General features: G+C 54.4%; 1 protein-coding gene across 3 annotated transcripts in view; it reads right to left on the bottom strand.

The window, feature by feature from the left end:
- LAMC3 (laminin subunit gamma 3) overlaps positions 1-19,353 on the bottom strand; it is a 58,685-nt gene that overhangs the window by 5,466 nt on the left and 33,866 nt on the right. The window contains exons 11-24 of one of the 3 annotated variants that reach the window (XM_072960308.1): positions 19,227-19,345; positions 16,878-17,096; positions 15,012-15,200; positions 11,476-11,721; positions 10,475-10,628; positions 9,669-9,811; positions 8,994-9,172; positions 7,528-7,669; positions 6,283-6,488; positions 5,826-5,902; positions 4,509-4,643; positions 3,176-3,413; positions 2,046-2,195; positions 136-238 (exon numbers count right to left, since the gene is read on the bottom strand). In XM_072960308.1, the coding sequence (XP_072816409.1) occupies positions 136-238; positions 2,046-2,195; positions 3,176-3,413; positions 4,509-4,643; positions 5,826-5,902; positions 6,283-6,488; positions 7,528-7,669; positions 8,994-9,172; positions 9,669-9,811; positions 10,475-10,628; positions 11,476-11,721; positions 15,012-15,200; positions 16,878-17,096; positions 19,227-19,345 (2,300 nt within the window). Of the gene's footprint in view, positions 1-135; positions 239-2,045; positions 2,226-3,175; positions 3,414-4,508; positions 4,644-5,825; positions 5,903-6,282; positions 6,489-7,527; positions 7,670-8,993; positions 9,173-9,668; positions 9,812-10,474; positions 10,629-11,475; positions 11,722-15,011; positions 15,201-16,877; positions 17,097-19,226; positions 19,346-19,353 lie in introns of all 3 variants that reach the window. The other 2 variants (XM_031677215.2, XM_072960309.1) reach the window with 2 other exon arrangements.

Below are 19,353 nucleotides of genomic sequence, written 5' to 3'. Positions count from 1 at the left end.
TCCTTGACTTATGCCCATATGACTCTGGACTTCTGTTTCCTGCAGCCAAACCTGCCCTGGCTGAGGCATGAATCCAGGTGTCTGTCACAGACATGTGTGCATCAGTGAGCCTAGGACTAAGCAGGACACACATACCTTCCAGGTCAGCCAGCAGAGTCCTGGCTCCTGTGACCGTCACTGTGGCAGCCCGGACAGACGAGGAAGCCTGGGCCATGGCGGCTCTGGCTTCCTGGTGCAGCTGGAGAGAGAAGACAGAGGCTGGGCACGTGGGGCTGGAAGTGTGCTGAGCACAGTCGGCTCACATGGGCACCAAACCCACACGTACAAGGTCCCAAAACATCACCCAAATTCTAACACTGAATTACGCTGTTTACCAGGAACACCTGATTGATTTTGCTATACAAATGTTAAATATCTCTCCCAAATATTGAATCTCTCTCCCAAGAAGTTACCACAAAAGCTCAGAGGAAAAGTGGAACATAAGAACTAAAGGAAAGATGGACAACTGAAAATTTCTTTCCGAATGCTGCTGTATCTCAGCCAGAGGACGGGAAATAACGAAATCTGTTTAGTAAACAATGTTTACTCATAGAAAATTAGTTTCTTCCCCATTGACACTAAATAAAGCTGGATACTTAAAGAACATGGGTTTGATGGATGAATGGATACACAAAATGTGATGCATCCACACAATGGAATATTATTCAATCACAAAAAGGAACGAAGTGCTGATATATACACAATGTGGATAAACCTTGAAAATATTATGGTAAGTCAAAGAAGCCAGACACCAAAGGTCACATATTGCATGATTTCATTTATATAAAATGTCCAGCACTGACTGTATATCCATAGAGACAGAAAGCAGATCGGTGGTTGTCAGGGACTGGAGGGGGAGGAATGAGGAGTGACTACTTAATGGATACAAGGTTCACCCTGGGGGTGATGAGTGTCTCGGAACTACTCAGAGGTGGTGGTCACACAACATTGTGAATGTGCTAAAAGCCACCGTGTTGTACACTTTACAGTGGGTCATTTTATGTTATGTGAATTTCACCAAATAAAGAAACAAATAAATCACATGGGTTTGAAGCCCCAGGTGCTGCCCAGGGAGCCCTTGTGTCTTAAGTCTCTCTCCAGATGCTCAGCAGGATGGCACAGGGAGGTGGGAGGTGCTGGGGCTGGATGGGGCACTACACCTGGGGGTCTGGCCCTGACTCTGCTATGGCTTCCCCAGGCCCTAGACCAGGGTGATGGACCTGATCCCTGGGTACCACCCAGGGGGCCCTGATGAATTCCTTGTCTTTAAAAGGAAAATAAAGGTGGCTGAGGAATAAGCCACTACTGCGGTAAGTGGAGGAATCTGAATAAGGCCTGCAGATCAGGTCACTGTATTATATACCATGTTGATTTCCTTATTTTGATCCTTGTAATCTGGTCTGACAAAACATTAACAGAAGGGGAATCTGTGTGAAGGGTATATGGGAGTTCTTTGTCCTTTCTTCGCAATCTTTCTCTACATCTAAAATTATTTCCAGATGAAAAGCTAAAACAAAATTTAGGGGTCCTTATACTTTCATAGGTTGGAAACCACTGGATTAGGTTAAATTCGCCCCAGAGTTCTTGAATTCTCTGATTATTTAGCACTGCCTTCCCCTCTGGGCTGTTAATGTCAAACTATGGGGCTTAGCGCTAGAACAACGTAGGTGCTTGCTAAAACATTTGGCAAGTGAACTAATGAATGCAAGAACGAATGAATGAGGCTCATCCCAGCTGCAATTATACTGAGTGAGGGTGGTGGGCATGGCTCTGGCTGCTGCTGGTGCTCTGTCTGTCCATCCTGCCTCTGCCCACACCATCACTCCTTTCCCAGGAAGTCAGGCCCTCCTGCCTTGGCACAGGGTGACTGAGGTTCTCTGGAGTTTGGGAGGGTGGCCACTGAAGGGATGGGAAGAACTGGTCCTGGTCTTTGTTCCCTCCTTCCCCCGCATCCTCCCTGGGGCAGCCTCAACCTCCCCCAGGAGCCTCAAAGGACAAGAGCCCACCTGCATGAGGGGCTCCGTCTCGTGCAGCATGGCCTGGGCGGTGGCCTGCAGAGCCTGGGAAGCCTCGGTGACCACGCGCTCTCTTGATGTGACCATCTTCTCCAGGTCCTGCGCCTTCAGGGCCAGGGCCCCAGCCTGGGACTTCTGAGGCTGCACGGAGATGGACGGCTCAGGAGAGGCCTGACAGGAAGGTCCAAGGGGCAGATCCTTTACTGGGTGGGAGAAGCCCGGGGGCAGGGACGGCGAGGGCAGGGCTGCATGTGGACCCCAAGAAGCAGAGGAGCTGGGGCAAGAGAAGCCACACTGGAAACCGGTCACCTGATGCTTGGATTCCAGCCCCAGCAATTTCTAGAAAGGTGGCCTCAGGCAGCTCAGCTGGCCTCCCTGACCTGCGCTGCCTTTCCCAAGCTCGCAGTCCTCAGCTGAAACCTTCAGGCCAGCCATACTTCTGAATTCAGAATTTCCCGAACTTGGGAGGAGCAGCTCGGTGCAGGGACTGCGGATCACCTCCCGCCCTCGGCGGTACCTGGGGCAGCACCCACAGCCAAGCATGTCCCTACCTGCCTCTTCCTCTTCACAGGCAGCGGGAGAACCAAAGATGCTGAGTGAGCAGCCTGGGGCCAGTCAGTCCCCGGAGGGCTGGGCCGCAGGTGCATTTGTAAAGTTTAATCTTTTTTTCTTTTTAAAGCTCAGCTCCTGGCTTTTCAGGATTGCTGAGAAGACCAGATGACCTGACTTATCCGGAGGTGATGAGCATAGGGTGATAGGCCAGAGGGGATGAGGGCCAACAAGCACTGAGGCCTGTCTTGAGCATTATTCACGAATCCGCTGTCGGCCCCTCTGGGATGCTGCCCTAAAATAACCTAATGGGCGAGCACCGTCTGACAGACGAAGTAACTGGGGCCCAAGGATGGAGAGTCCTTGGCCAAGGTCACACAGCTAGGGTGGCAGAGCTGGGATCTCAGTCCGTGTCTGTTTTGTGCTGTTACCAACGCCACCATGATGGAGAAGAGGCCTCGGCCTTGATATTATTACTAAAGTCGACAACCAAGATTGGCGGAGCGCTGCCAAGCTGTGGAGGTGGATTATCTTTAATCAATTGCTGTATAGCTAAAAATAAGCCACGTCACCTGCCTATGCCTGGGCCGTACTGGGTTCCCAGCTGCCACATTCTCTCCCACCCCGGCCCCAAGCAGAGCGCCAAGGACGGTCGAGCTGACCAGTGCTGCGGGGGCAGCCGGTGAGGCCAGATGCACAGCTGCGTCTGCGACGACTCGCTGCACGGCGGCCAGCACCCTCTCAGCTTCGGGCAGCACCTCTGTCACAGCCGCGCCCAGTGCCTTCTGGGCCGCCTGTGCCTCCTGGTACCTGGGAGGAGACAGAGGCAGGATGGCCCAGGAGCAGGGTGCAGGCCATCCCTCCCCATCGCTGTTCCAGCCCCCACGGGAGCCCCTGATTTTTGAAGGCCTCTGGCAATTCCCAGGCAGAGCCGCCCTCTGGGGTCTGTACTGGCAGCTGGTCTCGGAAACTGGCTGCCACTGGGCAGCTTTCTAATGAATGGAAAAGGCAGTAGAGGGACCGCATTCTTGTTTCCTCATTCACTTAATTCAATCACGCTTCTCTGAAGGGCCTCCCGCTTGGTTTCCACTTGAGAATCACATGCTTTGCCAATGTTTGGCTCCTCAGGGTGAATGTCAAGAGGAAAACGCCTGGTGTTGGGGAAGGGATAGCGGCCCAGGCCCTGATGTCCTTGGGTGACCTTGGGCATGTTGTTCTCCAGGTAAATGGAGACACCTGGGCTGCAGGAGCACTCTGGGGTCCTTTTGCCCTGAAGTGCTGTAATCAACTGACTAGAACAGCTTTCCTGTCCAAGTGCTGCCCCGCCCAGCTCCCCCCACCATGGGCACTGCTGGGGTGGAACCTCCCACGGGGGTTCCTCCCGTCCCACACCCCTTTTCAGAGACCGAGCGCCCCTGCCCCGGAGTGGGTCACGTGGTTCAGCCTAGCCATACTGATTGGCTCAGGACCGGCCACATGACCCAAGCTGGGCCGACCAGTTTCTCTCATCTAGGAAGTCCACTTGGGATGTCTGTTGACCCTCTGACTGAGCCGGATACAAGGAGGCCGCCCAGAACAGAGAAGCAGAGGCCAGGAAGAAAGCTGGTGCCTGAGAGGAGCTGCCCCAGGGGCCTGGGGTGGGGCCGGGGAAGCTGCAGGGAGGATGTGCTGATTTGGGCCCTCCGTTTCAGGTTCTTGTCCCTTCTCTCCAGAGGCTGAGCTGCACCTCAGGCAAGACTAGGATCCTATAACTCATCACTGATCCGGCCTCTGACATCCCGCCCTGCCCCAAAGAATATCAGGACTCAAGGGAAGGGGCCGGATCTGGAACCAGCGACCTCTGGCCAGGCCCTGTCAGCTCCAGGAGGCCAAACCAAGCTCCTAACCACACCTGGGAGGTCTTACCTGTCCTCCAGGTCGCGCTGGGCCTCCAGGGCTGATCTGCCCTCCACCAGACTCCAGAGAAGTGCAGAACTGGTGTTTGCGGCAAGCAGGGCCCTCCGAGCAGTGGCCTCAATCTTGGCCATGGTGTCCCTGTGACTGAAAATACCCACCCAACCATCACCAAGAGCTCACACAGTCGCAGACGCAGCTGTGCACCTGGCCTCACCCGCCATTGCACGGGCCTCTTGCCGTCCCAAAGAGAGTACAGCCTCCCCAAAAAGTACAGCAGTGGGGGGCCAGGCTCCCTTCCTCCTTCCGCCTGACATACAGTGAAGACTGATGGGACGGGGACCCAGGCGCCTGTTCCTGTTCTGTAGGGTTTATGCCCGTTGTCCTGGCATAATGGTTAAAGGGCCTTTTATCACACATAAAATCTCAGTTTGGACAATAAATTGCATGGTCACCCTAATAAAGACAGCATAGAAGAGAGTGGTCAACACAGCCCGCACTTGAATCCCGGCTCTACCACTTCTAACTGTGTGTTCCCTAAGCAAGTCCCTTAACTTCTCTGTTTTCTCATCTGTAAAATGGGTCTAAAGCACAGCTAAAGGGACAGATTGCTTCTTGTTTTTAGGATCTTAAGTCGCTTCTTAAAGGCAATGGGTGGAACAACCCAAATGTCCATCAACAGATGACTGGATAAACAAAACGGCATATTTGTACAGTGGAGTATTATTTGGTCATAAAAAAGGATGAAGTAGTGATATATGGTACAATATGGATGAACTTGGAAAATACCATGCTAAGTGAAACAAGCTAGACACAAAAGACCACAAATTGTATGATTCCATTTTTGTGAAACGTCCAGATTGGCAAATCTATAGAGATAGAAAGTAGATCAGTGGTTAAAAGAGGCTGAGGAGGGGGAGGAGAAATGGGGAGTGATGCCTAAAGGTGCAGGACTTGTTTCTGGGGTAAGGAAAATGTTCTAAAACTGATTGTGGGGATGGTTGCACAATTCTGTGAATATTCTGTGAATATACTGAAAACCACTGAATTGTACACTTGACTTGCAAGGTATGTGCATTATAGCTCAATACAGCAGAACTCCACCCCCACCCCCATATCTCTGGGCTCACACTTCCTTGCACACCTGTCCTTCCCATGGTGGTGACATTTCCTCCCAACCGGACAGCTCTGTATTCATCTGATTCCAACTCCTGGGGTGGGGGTATCTCTACGGCTGGCCGTGACCCTGGAAGCTCCCAGGAGGGCTGGGCTCCCTTTGTGGTGGGGACAGGACCTCACCATCATGCTCCCTGGGGCATGGGGGCTCACCTCCTGGCGAGGGCGCGGGCCTCTGTGGCCAGGAGGCTCCAGTTGGCAGGCTGGCTGGGCCCTTCCTGAGGAATCACCTTTAGAGACAAGAGGGAAATAGGAGGAAACTGACGACTCACCCCTGAAGGGCAGGGGCCACATCCGGCTAAGTCACCGGGCAGGACTGACTGCGCCACTTATTTTGCAAACGCTCACAGCCAGCTACAAGGGCAGCATCCAGTGAGTGGGGCCCTAGAGCGCGCAAACAGCAGTAACGACGCCTACCGCTTGCTGGGCATTCGCTGTCTGCTTGGAATGTGCCCCATTCTTTGCAGACATCTCACTGAATCAGCAGGGGAGGCCCTGTGCGACCCCCTGTTTTGCAGATGAGAAAACTGATCCTTCCAAAAGTGGGGAGGCATGCCCAGGCTCAGTGCGTGTGGGGAGGGGTCAGGGAGGGAGGGGTCCTCTGGGGTACCAGAGATGCGAGGATGGTGGCTGCGTGCAGAATCTCCTCTTCTGAGGACTCCAGCGCCACCTCGAGGTCTGCCAGCTGGACGCAGGTCTTCTCGACTCCGGCCTGGGCACAGCCGGCACTCCAGCTCAGTGCCTGTAGTTGCTCCCGGGCAGCCTTCACAGCACCCTCCAGGCCTGCCACCTGCTCCAGGAAGGCTTCCTGGGCCCCTGCAGAAAGCCCATAGATTGGGGGTCACAGAGCAGTTGAGACTTCACAATAAAACCCCCACCCTCAATGGGCCCCATCTGTGTCCTCCACTCTCCCGGGCACAGCTTAACTCCATCACCAGGCCTAAGTACCACCAGTCAGTTCTAAATGAAGAGCCTCCCCATTTTACAGATGCAAAGGCTGAAGCCCAGAGAAGGCAAATCATGATCCAAGGTCCCACACACAGGGAGTCAGCCACAGACGACAGACTAGAAAGTCCCAGGCCTTCTAGAGCCGCAGCAAACAATTCCTGAATCTGAGACAGCAAGCAAATCCCGCCTTGAGTCAGCTCTGTAATTGCAGTGTGGCTGAGTATAGGCGTTTTTATGCCCAGCACCTGATAGCTCCCTATTCTGATAGTCTTGCTAACAGGTGCTCAGCTTACCTATGGCTGCTACAGGAGTACAGGTGCTTGTGAACGTGAAATTTTACAAAACAACCAATTTACTTTTGATGCTCCCTAAATTTCAGTGTCTCAGGGTCAAATTCCACCTGGATTTAATGAGTCTTTTTTCTTATTTACTCATTTACTTTCTATGCTGGGGATACAGCAGTGAGCAAAATGGCCAACAGTCAAGACAGCAGGAGCGATACCTGTTCAGCACCTGGACAGCGCCTTTGTGAGTGTTTGTTGAGTGACTGAATCAATGAACCCAACCCCTGTCCTCCCTGAGTTTACAGGTACAGGCTGGGTGGGGCAGGGAGCGTGGGGACCGATGCTATAGTCAGAGACGGATATTAATAAAGCTACCAAGCACAACTGGAAGAGGGGCGTTGAGGATACTGATAAAGAGAGGTCCGTGGGGTGACAGGACTGCATCACAAGAGGAGCTTAGTTGGGGAGGTCAGACAAGCTCTCCCAGCAAGTGGGTTTCCCTAGGGCAAGCCCAGAGCCTTCCACACATCCTGAGGCCAGACTGAAGGGCTCCAAATGGGGCATCTGACCAGCCAGCGCCCTCCTCTTGCCTCCCAGCCTTCTGCACTGCTCTCCTGCCATACCTTGCAGCAGGCGGTGGCCCTGGTAGACGTCCCCCCTTGGGGCTTCTCCCTGCAAAATGTCCAGTGGTCCCCAGGGCCTGCCACAGTCGGATCCCTGAAGCCACCCCTCCATCAAGGTCAGCCTGGCTTTCAGCTTGGCAGCCTGGAGGGGTCAGGGAAGGAAGGGTGTGTGAGGTTGGTGGCCTGAAGTCCTGCCTGGACACTTCCTCCTGGCTTCTGCCTGGCCTGCCCTCCCCAAGTGTTGCCTTCTCCAACCCCATCCTGGGCCTCAAAGCTAAGGACACACAGGACCGTTGAGACTCAGCTGTGCCCACCTGTCCTCAGAGCTGTTCCTTCCCCTCTCACACCCACGGCACCTGCTGGCATTCGGTCGAACACACCTCTGACGTACTGAGGGAGGGATGGGAAGGGAAGCCCCGGGGGGGTTTCTGTCTGTCCTGCTGTGTTCGCAGGACTTGGGCAGAGCAGGCATGTGACGCCTGCAGACTGAGTGAGCGTGCTTTGCAACATCTCCTAGCACTGTTTTTCCAATCATATGAACAACAAACGCGTTCACGGAGCACTTGCCAGAAACCAGGCAAGAGTGACCACCGGCCACGCACCAGCTCATCTTCATCTTGTGAGCACCCTGTAGGCTAGGGGATAGAGGTCCTAAGCTCTCTCCTTGATTGCAAAGTCCAAAATGCTCTGAAAACCCACAAAGCTTCCCATTCCTTATTTGACGGCAAAATCAGGTTCAAAGAATCCTGAACTCATTTAGAAACAACACTGTTCTGAACAAGACTACTGGTGGTCTTTACTTACCCCTGAGGTGTGAATATTCCCCTGTTTTCCTACAGATGCATTAACAGGTTTGACAAGGAGGCTGGCCCAGGCGCCCCGGGGGGTGGTACCTGAAACTCTATATACCATCTGATCTTTCTACAGCGCCGTCATTCTGAAAGCTGGCCTCACTGGTTTCAGGTAAGGGGTTGCAGGCCTGAACTACCTCCATTTTGGAGCAGGAGACACTGAAGCTTACCAAGGCTGTCCCCTGCCTGGGCGTGTGACCACTTATGGGGCTGCGGGGAGGGGAATCCCAGAGGTCGTGCTCCTGACCCCTGCGCCGCAGCCCTCCCTGCTTGAAATTCTACTTGTGCCCCAGAATGGGCATCACCTGCCCAGTGACCCTGCCCACAAAGGGCCATCTATGGTCTCAGCCCCACTGAACTCGAGCAAGTGTAAGGCCTTGGCCTGGGTGGTTGGGAGGGACACGCAGCAGGAGCCACTCTTCTCCTGTCCACCCAGGAGCCAGGGAAGGCGGGGGGAGGGTTGGGCATGGGCCAGATGGCTGAGTGGGCGCAGGGTGGAGGCGGCCGGTGGTTCCAGAAGGCCTGAGAGTTGTGGATGAGCAGGCGCTCGCTGGGGGCGTGGCATGAACAGAAGATGGAGTGGGCCTGGGCAAGGCCTGGACAGGGTAGGCTCACCTCCTCCTTCACCAGGGCGTAGCAGGACGGGCACTCCTGGCAGTGGGCGCCGCTGGCCGTGAGGAAGAAGTTGTCCTGGCAGCGGTCACACTTGTAGCCCACAAAGCCGGGCCTGCACACGCACGTGCTGTTCTCATGGCACTGCGCCGAGGCGGCACCCAGTGGGGAGCACCTGCAGGCTGGGCGGGCCGGGACAGAGAGCGCTGGGTGCCCCGATGGCCACTCCACGCCGGAACCCCCAAGTCCCCTGCACCCACCCACCGGGCTGCTCCAGAGCCCCCTGCGCAGCTCAAGTACATCCCTTCCCAGGAGCCTGATTCAGAAGGTCAGAGATGACGACTAAAAGCCTGAGTTAGCTCAGCGTCTCAGGGATCTGAGGACCAGCCAGGCATAGGACTGCCATGCAGCCCAACTGTACAAATGAGGAAACTGAGGCCCAGAGAGGTGACCTGACGGCCCCAGGCACACAGGAATGTGTGGAGACTAGGACTCGGTTCTTGGCCCCCTTCACCATCCTCTCTCACTCACTCCATGTTTCCACAGCGGTTCTAAGACCTGCCCCGTACCTGATCTTTCTCTCTCCTGCTGCACTGCCATCTTCCCCATTGGTCCTCTTTGCCCAGAAGCCTCAGGCCCCACTCTTTGGGCAGCCCGGGGAGGACTCGGCTTCCTTACCTCGGCAGCCCTTGATGGAGAAGCCGAAGAAACCCAGCTGGCATCTGTCGCAGGCTTGGCCCTCGACGCCTGGACGGCAGGGGCACTGCCCAGTCTTGGGGTGGCACTGGTCCCCCTGGGAGCCCAGCGGGTGGCACTTACAGCTACGATAAGGGAAGGAACCCGTGTCTGAGACAAGCTCTGCGGCCTCTGCTGATGATGGCTGGGGAGGGGCCTTCGGCTCATGCCGTCTGCTGACAAGGCCCCAGCTCCACGTTGTTCCCTGTCAGGCAGCTTCCCCAAGCTGTGTCCCAGGAAGCACATCTCACAAAAGGCTGCCCCCCCACTAAGGAATGGGGACGTGGGTACATCTTGGACCACACCCCTTGACTGGAAAGTCACCATGCGGCGAGCATATTAAAGGCTTGAGGTGTCTGGTAAGAACGGACACCAGTTTGCTTCGCCAGGCACTTCCCTCCTCCCCGAAGCTCCACTGCTCCCCAAAGACACGATCCAAGGTGCTGCTGTGGCCACAGAGGGGACAGAGTGATGGAGTTACTGAGAAGGGAATCAGAGACCAAACCGGCCCTGCCCACCTGGACATCCCTTAGGGTTGCTCTTGGCCTGCATCCTGGGTTGGCAGGGCCATGACTCTGACCCCCAGGGACCATCCCTTTGTCCCTCACCAGTGCAGGGCACAGTGTACCTGGCAGCGGGCCTGGGGCAACACATGCCAAGCCAGGCCCCTCCCTGGAGGCTCCCCGGTGACGTCTTCCATCCTGGAGAGACACCCAGGGGAACGGCGCCCACAGCCTAGCCCCACCCACCTCTGGCAGCCCCTCCCGGGCTGGAGGTCGTAGAAGCCAGGGCTGCAGTGGCCACAGCCCCGTCCAGTCACATGAGGCAGGCAGGAACACTGGCCGGTCACTGGGTCGCAGGGTCGCTGTTCACTGACCGAGCCCCCTGGGTTGCAGCTGCAGGCTGCAGAGGGGAGCAGGAAAGAGTGTTGGGAACCATGCAGATCATCTGTCCAAACTTCGGGGGTCCAGGAGAGACAGAAGATGAGGAGTCCATGGAGATGACTCACATTCCACTCAGACTCCTAAGCTGTCTCTGAAAATAGCCTCATGGAAGACTGAGCCCAGCCCATGCTCTATGCCCTTGGAGAGACAGCCCAAAATAGTCGTGTGCCCAGATGGCCCTTCTGGGCCTGCCCTGAGCCCCCACAGGCTGGAGAGAAGGTCAGAAACTCGGTTGGGGGTCACGGGTAGACCCCTGTACCCACTGTTTTGGGTCACTTGACTCTGCTCTCCTGGGCCCCATAAAACAAGAGGCTGACAGATGCTATGTGGAGCAGGGGCTCAGGAGCAAATGCTGAACTGCTCCCTGCAGCATGGGAGCCACCCACGGGCTGCCGCACACGGTGGCCCTCCAAGAGAGGACAGAGGGCTGAGCGCCAACCCAGGCAGTGGAGGGGGTAGAAGAGCATCTTGGTGGGGAGGCACAGCTGGATTGGAAGCCTGGGGGCAGGACAAACATGATGAGTGCCGCAGGCCATTTGGGACAATCTTATGTGCCAACTGTGGAGCACGAGATGAGCGCTAACTCATCATAGCAGGAAAAAAAAAATACCCCCGAGTCAGAGGTGATCAGATCCCAAAGCTGAAAGACCTTGGAGAAGAGCAATCCCTTGCACTTTCTTGATAAGGGAACAGAGAAGGTGAGTCATCTGCTTAAGGTTGCACAGCCTTGCAGAGCAGCCGGCTGCATCTGGTGGAGAACAGGCCCACCATGCCCGACCCCTTGGGTTTGGAAGGCAGGTACTCACGCACGCATTTGTCTGTGGGCCGAGGGGCCAGGGCACTCCCGTAGAAGCCTTCCTGACAGTGCTCACAGTGGGCACCTGTCGTATTGTGCAGGCATTGCAGGCAGTGGCCAGACAGGGGGTCACAGTTGCCCACAGCATTGGGGTCCACGTTCCCACTGCACTGACACAGCTGGCAGGGCTTTGGGGCCCCAGAGAGCCCCAGAGGGTCCCCAAAAAAGCCATCATCACAGATCTCACAGCGCCGCCCTGGGAAAAGAGAAGTTTGTTGTGGAGGGGCAGGAATGAGGAAACTGGCCTGCTGGGTTCACAAGGGGTGAGGGTGGGCATGAGCCAAAGCGAGCTCCCTCAAGTATCCTTGTGGAGCTAAGCATGGGGTCCCAGGTCAGGCTGACTCAGGGCCAGGTTCCAGCTGGGCCATCAGCTGACTGTGTGGTCTTGGGCAAACCACGGTGCCTCTCCGAACTTGGGCTCCTTGTCTGCAAAGTGGGGACAATAATGGCAGCCATCTCAAAGGACTGTTGAGAAGGTTTGGTGAGATAATTTGTGCAAAGCACTTAGCACATGGTTCATGCTCAACAGGAGTGGCTGTCATCATGCATTCACCATCATCACCCTCCTCATCATGTCTTCATTGACATTCTCCTCACTGTCACTGGTCTCTTCGTCAGTGTCTTGACCATCATCTTCATCTTCATCAACATCATCACCTTGGTCAACAACATCTTCATCTTGACCATCTTTGTCATCATCATCATCCATCATCTTCATCATTATTGTCATCAACTTGATCACTGTCTTCATCATTACCTTGATCATCACTCTTGGTCATCATTCACCACCCATCATCTTCATTATTACCTTCATCTTCATCACCATCTTGATGTTCATCATTGTCGTCAACTTGATTATCTTCATTGTCATCATCACCTTGGTCAACATCATCTTCGTCTTGATCATCTTTGTCACGGATATCATCCATCATCATCGTTGCCATCCATCATCTTCATTGCTACTGTCATCAACTTGAACACTGTCTTCATCCTTATCTTGATCATCACTCTCTTCATCATCACCTTCCTTGTCTCCATCTTCACTCTCACCCTCCTCTTGACCATCCTCTTCATCATCCTCTCTCCTATCTCCCTCTCTTAGTTGTGTTGCCTTTTCATGTGTGGTTTCTGACTCCTTTGCCTTTTCTTTTTTAATGGCTTTATTGTGGGATGATTCCTGTACAGTAAACTACCCATATTTCAGATGTACAATTTGATGAATTTTGATAGATGTATACACCCCCTTTGCCTTTTCTCCTTCTCATGGTTTCAGAACTTCCTTTGGAGTGTTCATTTCCAATGCCTGCCCTGCTTCCTGGGTTTGAACTCAGGCTGCTGCCTCATCTTCCAGCCCTAGGGTCACTGTGACTCTCAAAAAAGATGGTGTGTGAGGAGGCTTCTGGAGGGTTGTGGCCTGGGAGGTCCACTTTGAACACAGATGGGGCATAAAAGAACATGTATTTCACACAATGTCAGCCCGTTCTTGGTAAACACACCCACCTCTCTGTGTGTATCTGCGTGTAATAGAACACTGGGGTAACTCTGGGGGTGGCAGGATGAGGGGCACCTTAAGTTGTCTTTTTGCTTGCTCCCACATTCACGTTCCTCTTTACACTTTTACAAATATGTTACAGTGTTATGATGAGTATGCGCTAACTGTATGATTTAAAAATAGCTGCTGTCATAGTGAAAAATACTTGTGGGCTCCCTGCCTCCTCAAGGTTCATTGGTCCAGTTGAAATCAAGTTAAAACTACTAAAGGCGGGCAACCTTGAAAATGGAGAGGAGGACCACTAAGGAAGAGAAGGGGGAAAAAAAAAGAAAAGAAAAGGAAGAAAAAGAAAAATCTGCTTGGAGTCAAGGTAGAGGTTAGTGCCTGGCTTTAAGACTCCAAAAGAGAAATGGAGTAAGAAGAGCAAAGGGGTGACTGACGTTGATGACGAGGAATGTGGCCCCGCAGTTAACTCGCCATCCACTTGGGACCAGGTGAAGACAGCTCCCAGGGCAGGAGGCAGCTGCGAGCAGTCAGGATGGTAGGCAAGAGAGGCAGGCAGGGATCAGGACTTGACCCTGGTCAGGCCCGACTCAGGTTGTCCCGGTGAGCTCTCTGCATGCGGGGCTCTGGCAGGGCCCGATGGCTGCTGGTGTGATAAAGACAGAGGCTGGCCAAAGCCCCGCGGCCTAAGGGCCACCCCAGACATCCCTCCCAGGGTTCCCTCCGCGCACTGCAGCGCCCTGCTCCCTGAAGTCCTCCCTTGGGTAACTTCCCTAACCGTCCACGCTCTCTGACTGGGGTCCCCTCATGTGGCAGACCAGGGGAAGCCACAGGCAGGGAAACTGAAGATGTGGGGAAGGTTACGGAAACGGAGCGGCAGCCTGATGGCGGGGGTGGGCAGGGTCCTGAGGTGGGACCTCGTTCCCTCAGTTCTTGCGACCCTTGCTCTGGGGCCTCGCCCCAGCCCTGCGAGCGGTCAGGAAGCCGCTTTCAGAGTGATCCCAACAAAGCAGACGTTTGGCAGGACCAAGGCTGTCCTGATGCAGCCACGGGTACCAAACATAGAAACAGATGCCCGGGAAACTTGGAGACTTTATGCCAAGTGAAACAAGCCAGACACAAGAGGACAAATACCGTATGACGCAACTTACATGAAGTATCTGGAACAGTCAAAATCAGAGACAGAAACTAGAATGGCGCACATCAGGGGCTAGGGGAGGGGGAGCTATTAATAGTTTAATGGATATGGATTTCCTATTTAGGATGATTAAAAGAGTTCTGTGGATGGGTGGTGGCGACGGTCACGCAACACTGTGAGTGAACTTAACGCCACTGAACTGCACACTTAAAAATGGTTAAAAATGTTAAAAATTTAAAAATTTTTAAAAATGGTTAAAATGGCAATTTTATGTTATGCATATTTTGCTAACATTTTAGAACTCAGTAATGGAATACACCAAAAAAAAAAAATCAAGTTGTATGCTTTAGAAGGGTAATTATAGGGTATGCGGATAACATCTTAAAAAAAAATCAGATGTCTAGGGTGGCCCTGGGCCTGGAGCCGGAATGAGGAACGGGGGGGAGGGTTGGGGGGAGGGACACCTCCGGGTCACACATTATCTGGTGACATTTCTTTTTTTTAAGCTGAAAGTTCAATCAGGTTTTCCTTAACTGCATATCAGAATCAGCCACGGACTTTGAGAGGAATACAGATTCCTGGCCTCCATCTTAAGTTACTAAACCAGGCTCTACGGGGCCAGGGCCAGACGTGAGGATTTCCAAAAGCTCGCCTGGACGTGCTCATCGGCCCCAGTTCTGCCTGGAACCCACAGCATCCAGGAGCTCTGGCCGAGGGGCTATGGGACTCAGTGTCTCCAGAGGTCATATGTGTCGCCTCTAAGCTGGGCCCTCCCTCATCTGCCACATGCCAAACCCAGGACTCACTCCTGGAGCCCAGGCAGAGGCAGGGCCCCTGGGCGTGAGCCACTCACCTCTCTGGCCCGGAGGGCAGTGGGTACACACCACCTCCCCGCTCTCAGGGAGGGTCGTGCAGGCCGACTGTCCGGGGCACGGGCAGGGCTGGCAGTCATCGGCGTGGCCTGTGAAGGGGTTGCCATAGAAACCTGGCAAGCAGCGCTCACAGGACGGACCCTCGGTGTGGTGGCCGCACAGGCAGATCCCTGAGGGGCAAGGCAAACACCTGGTTACCACTGTCTGAGCCCTGACACTCCAGACACAGCGGGCAGGCTTCTTTGGTCATGGGGGTCACAGAGCACATTCCAACCAGAACTGGGGTGGGAACCCTCCAAGACGGAGGCGGCACGGCCCGGGGAGGAAGTGTCCACCCTGAGTTCGCATCTGCCACTTACTGACTGTGTGAACCTGGGCACCCCTGGGCCTCGACAACCTCACCTGCAAAATGGGCGCAAGGGGGAGAACTGACCTCAAAGGGTTTCATCAGGATTCAATGAGACCATGCAGTCAAAGCGCCCTGTGCGGTCTCTGGCGCACAATTATTTTGACTGTCATCATTATTACTTTGTATTCCCAAACCTATCACTGAACCAGCAAAGACACTCCCAGAGTTTAGTCTCCGTTTTCCTTTTCTCCTTCCTCCGTGTCCTTTTCACTTCAGGGACCAAAAGCGAGAATGACACAGACCCAGGACTCTGGCTTTGATGTGAGGCTCCCCATATAGGGGTGTCTGTGGGTTCCCAGAGGCTGCCTGGTCTCACAGAACAAAACTCCCTCTTCCCACTGGGTCCTCATAAAGGGGATTCTGAAAACCCCCTTCTCCAGCCACACAGCACCTGGAGTCTGCTCAGAGCCCGGGGCGCCGGGAGGGAGGTCCCACTGCCAGGGACCGAGTGAGGAGCCTGGCTGAGGAGGGGTTAAGCAAGAGGCCTCCAGCAGGGACCAAGGTGAGCAGGGGGCAGAAGGGGGAATCCAGGGTGGACAAGGTGGGCAGGGGTGGCACCAGGGGGAGCTGTCATGCCTGCCTTTCTTTCCACAGTTCCCTCCTCAGCCCAGCATCCTCAAGCTCGTTACTCCTCCTTCCATCCAGTGTGGGCAGCCATGGCTGCTGGCCCATTTCACAGATGAGGACTTGCCCAAATGGAGCTGGAAGATGTGTCACGGCAAGGGGCTCTGAGGGATGACAAACTAGTGCTGTCTCTTGAGATGTCTCCCCTGGAGCACTTGCATGGAAGGACTGTGAGGCCGCATCTGGCTCGATTAGTGATGCCTGCCACGGACACAAGAAGGGAGGGGCCCCCACAGTGCACAAACTTGCCCGCCCTGGCTGGCCTGCCGGTCTCCAGGCTACTGTCCTTTGTCAGCTCCAGCATCCAGCTTGAGAAAAGCTGAGCAGGCATCTCCGTCTTCAGAGGCAGCTGGGTGCTGACCCTCCCACCTCCCGACTGAGAGGCGTGTGGTGTGGGGTGGAGGGAGCCTGGTGTCCAGCCCTGGCTGGTCCGGCATCTCCTGCCCAGTGACTGAGGGCGAGGGCTCTCCCGGGGTTTCCCTCTGGTACAAGTGGGGATGAACAGCTGGTAGCGAACTTGAGGGAGGAGCAGCCCTGCCACCTACTGGCCATGCAGCCTCCCTGCACGTCAGGTCTCTCACCTGTAAGATGGGACAGGAGAGGTTCCTGGATCTGAGGGGGCTTTTGCAGGATTCAGTGATACAGTGTATCAAAGGGTGCCTAGCACGTGGAGGAACTCGAGGACACCATTTCATTAGTGTTGTTTTTAGTGATCACTCATACAGTCACACAGCCAGCCCCGTTCAGGTCAGTACTCATCCCGTTGTTCAGGGGTGGCCCAGGCAGCCTTAGGGTGGGGTACCAGGAGACTCACCTGTGTTGGGGTCACAGGTGCCATGTTGGTTACAGGTGCAGGGAACACAGCTGGCATAGGGACCCCCCCGTGGTGTCTCCCTCTTGTATCCTGGAGCACAGGATTCACAGAACTGGCCCGTGTACCCCTTGGGACATGAGCAAGTCTCCACCCAGGGGGCAGGGGGGGACGTCCCCCGCTGGGCCGACGTGAGCCGGACCTCAGTCAGGACCACTTGGCCTGCAGAGAGAGGAGGGAGAGAGGGGAGAGCGTTCCATGCACATGTTTCTCCCCCAAACCATCACAAATGTAACAGGCAAAGGGTTACTGGCCCACATGTATGCAGACAATCCATGGATCAATTGTAATTTTTAAAAAACAAAGGGCAAAGGAAAAATAAGTAATTTTCAGAATAAGAAAGAGGTATGGTTGGGAGACAGAAAGACGTTCACTCTCAAGGGTCATTAAAGACATGTACATTGAAACACTGATACCATTCACGCCCCCCAGATTGGGGAGCATTTTAAAGATGTGTGAGCGTGGAGGAGGGGGTGAAGGGAACTCCCGCAAGTGGACGTACGAATACAAACCTTCTAGTATGAACACAAGAGGAGGGACTCCTACCACACCAACGTACCCACAGAAAACAGCCAGAAACTCTGGGCAAAATATAAAAACAACCAACTATAGACGCTGGAGAGCAACCCCAGCAGGTGGACAGTGGGGGGGGGCACTTGTCGTCAGAATATAGGAAGGAAAACTTTGCATCACGTGTCAGAAGATAAAATGTGTTGTCTTCAACCTAACATTCCCATTTTGAGGAGTCTGTCCTAAAGACACACTCGCACAAGATCACAAAGACCTTTACGAGAAGCTACTCCCTGCAGCACTGTCGGCAATGGTGAAAAGCTGGAAACCACGTCAACGTCTATGAACTGGGGGATGGTTGACACTTTCGGGAGCATCTGTGCCACGGAACGATACTCGGTGGATACAGAGAGCCAGCCTTCCTTAGCATCCACCTCAAGCATCCACCTCCAAGATGGACTGTGAGCTGAAACAAGCAAGTGGCTGAACATTATACTGTGTGATCACACAGAAAGGTCTGGAGAGAGACACCCCAGAATGTCACCAGCGGGAAGAGGAGGCCTGGGGGTCAGAGGTGAGATGAGCACCCCTGGTCCACGTGTGTCTCCAGCTCACCCCCAGCGCGGGCCTGGCAGAAGTAGGTGCCTCGTAAACATCTGAAAACTGACAGTTGAGTGAATGACAGAAATTCTGGGAAGCTGCTGGAAAGACTGAATATGAAATTCCTGCAAGCGGGCCTCGGGGACCTGGGGAGCAGGGAGGCTTCTGGGGAGCTGGCAAGGGTGATGAGGATGAAGGCAATTAACTAAACCACAGCCCCAAAGAAGAGGGTTTGGGGCTGGAGGGGGCTGGGTTACCACCCCCAAGCCTTGCACTCAAAGGGGCCAGCTAAGCCAAGGCTTCTCAAAAGGAGTGAATCACCCCCCTAGAAGCATGACTGTTTGGAATTCATATGGTAATTTAAAAATATCATTTACTTTCCTTCTATTTATTCTGTGTATGACAGTTAGGATGTTATTGGTTTTAAAATTGTGTCTAGGTGGATTATATCTGCGAATTCCATTTCCAGATAGTAAAAGGGGCGTTATACAAGGAAGGTCTGTTCTAAAACTGGGCACTGAGGATGCCTGTCTAGGCACAGACAGGCACGAAGGAGGGGAGGAAAGAAGGGGCTGAGCCCACAAGGAGGAGAAAGTACATTAAAGAAGGAGGGAGGGACCAGGAACAGTCAGGCGACCCTCAGGGCAATCACTCAGTGACGCGAGGTGGTGAGAAATCCCCCTTGAAGCTGTGTGGGGACTTAAGCCGTTGGAGAGAGTTTAGAAACCAGGCCTCCTCTGGGTGCAATGCCTCCGATGACCAGCAGGAGGAACTGGCCCTGAGGAATCCTGGCCTGGCCCCCGCGGGCGCCAGCAGCAGGTTGGCTGGCACCAACCAAGGGTTTTCTAGGGTCCAGCCTCCTGGAAGCGGTGGACTCTGCCATAGTGTGACCACACCAGGTTCTTGGCTGCTTTGTCGCCAGGCCAAGCAGAGCTGTCCCTCAGAGATGTCCATCCTCAGGTCCCTCACCTGTTCAGCCCCTGCCTCTGTTCTCAGCAACCACTCCTGCTGCCCTCGCGGGTTATATGATCTTGGGCAAGTGTCTCGACCTCTCTGAGCCTCAGACCCCTTTGTGGTAAGACGGGAACACTGTGAGGACTCAACAAGGTGATGCAAGAAAGAGCCCCGGGGGCCTAGCTGGCTTTGGGGGTAGGGGTTGGGGTTGTCCCTGTCGTTACTGACCGGAAGGGCTGGGGCTTTGGCTGCTGGCCCCGATGCGCAGAGCAGTCAGATTGGCGAGCAGCCGCTGGAAGTGGAATGGGGGCAGCGGAGGGCCCGCGTCTTCAGAGGTCTCCTGCAACCTGGCAGA

Source organism: Vicugna pacos, chromosome 4 (genome assembly GCF_048564905.1).
Source record: "Vicugna pacos chromosome 4, VicPac4, whole genome shotgun sequence".
NCBI lineage: Eukaryota > Metazoa > Chordata > Mammalia > Artiodactyla > Camelidae > Vicugna > Vicugna pacos.
This window is presented reverse-complemented; position numbering and strand designations above follow the sequence as displayed.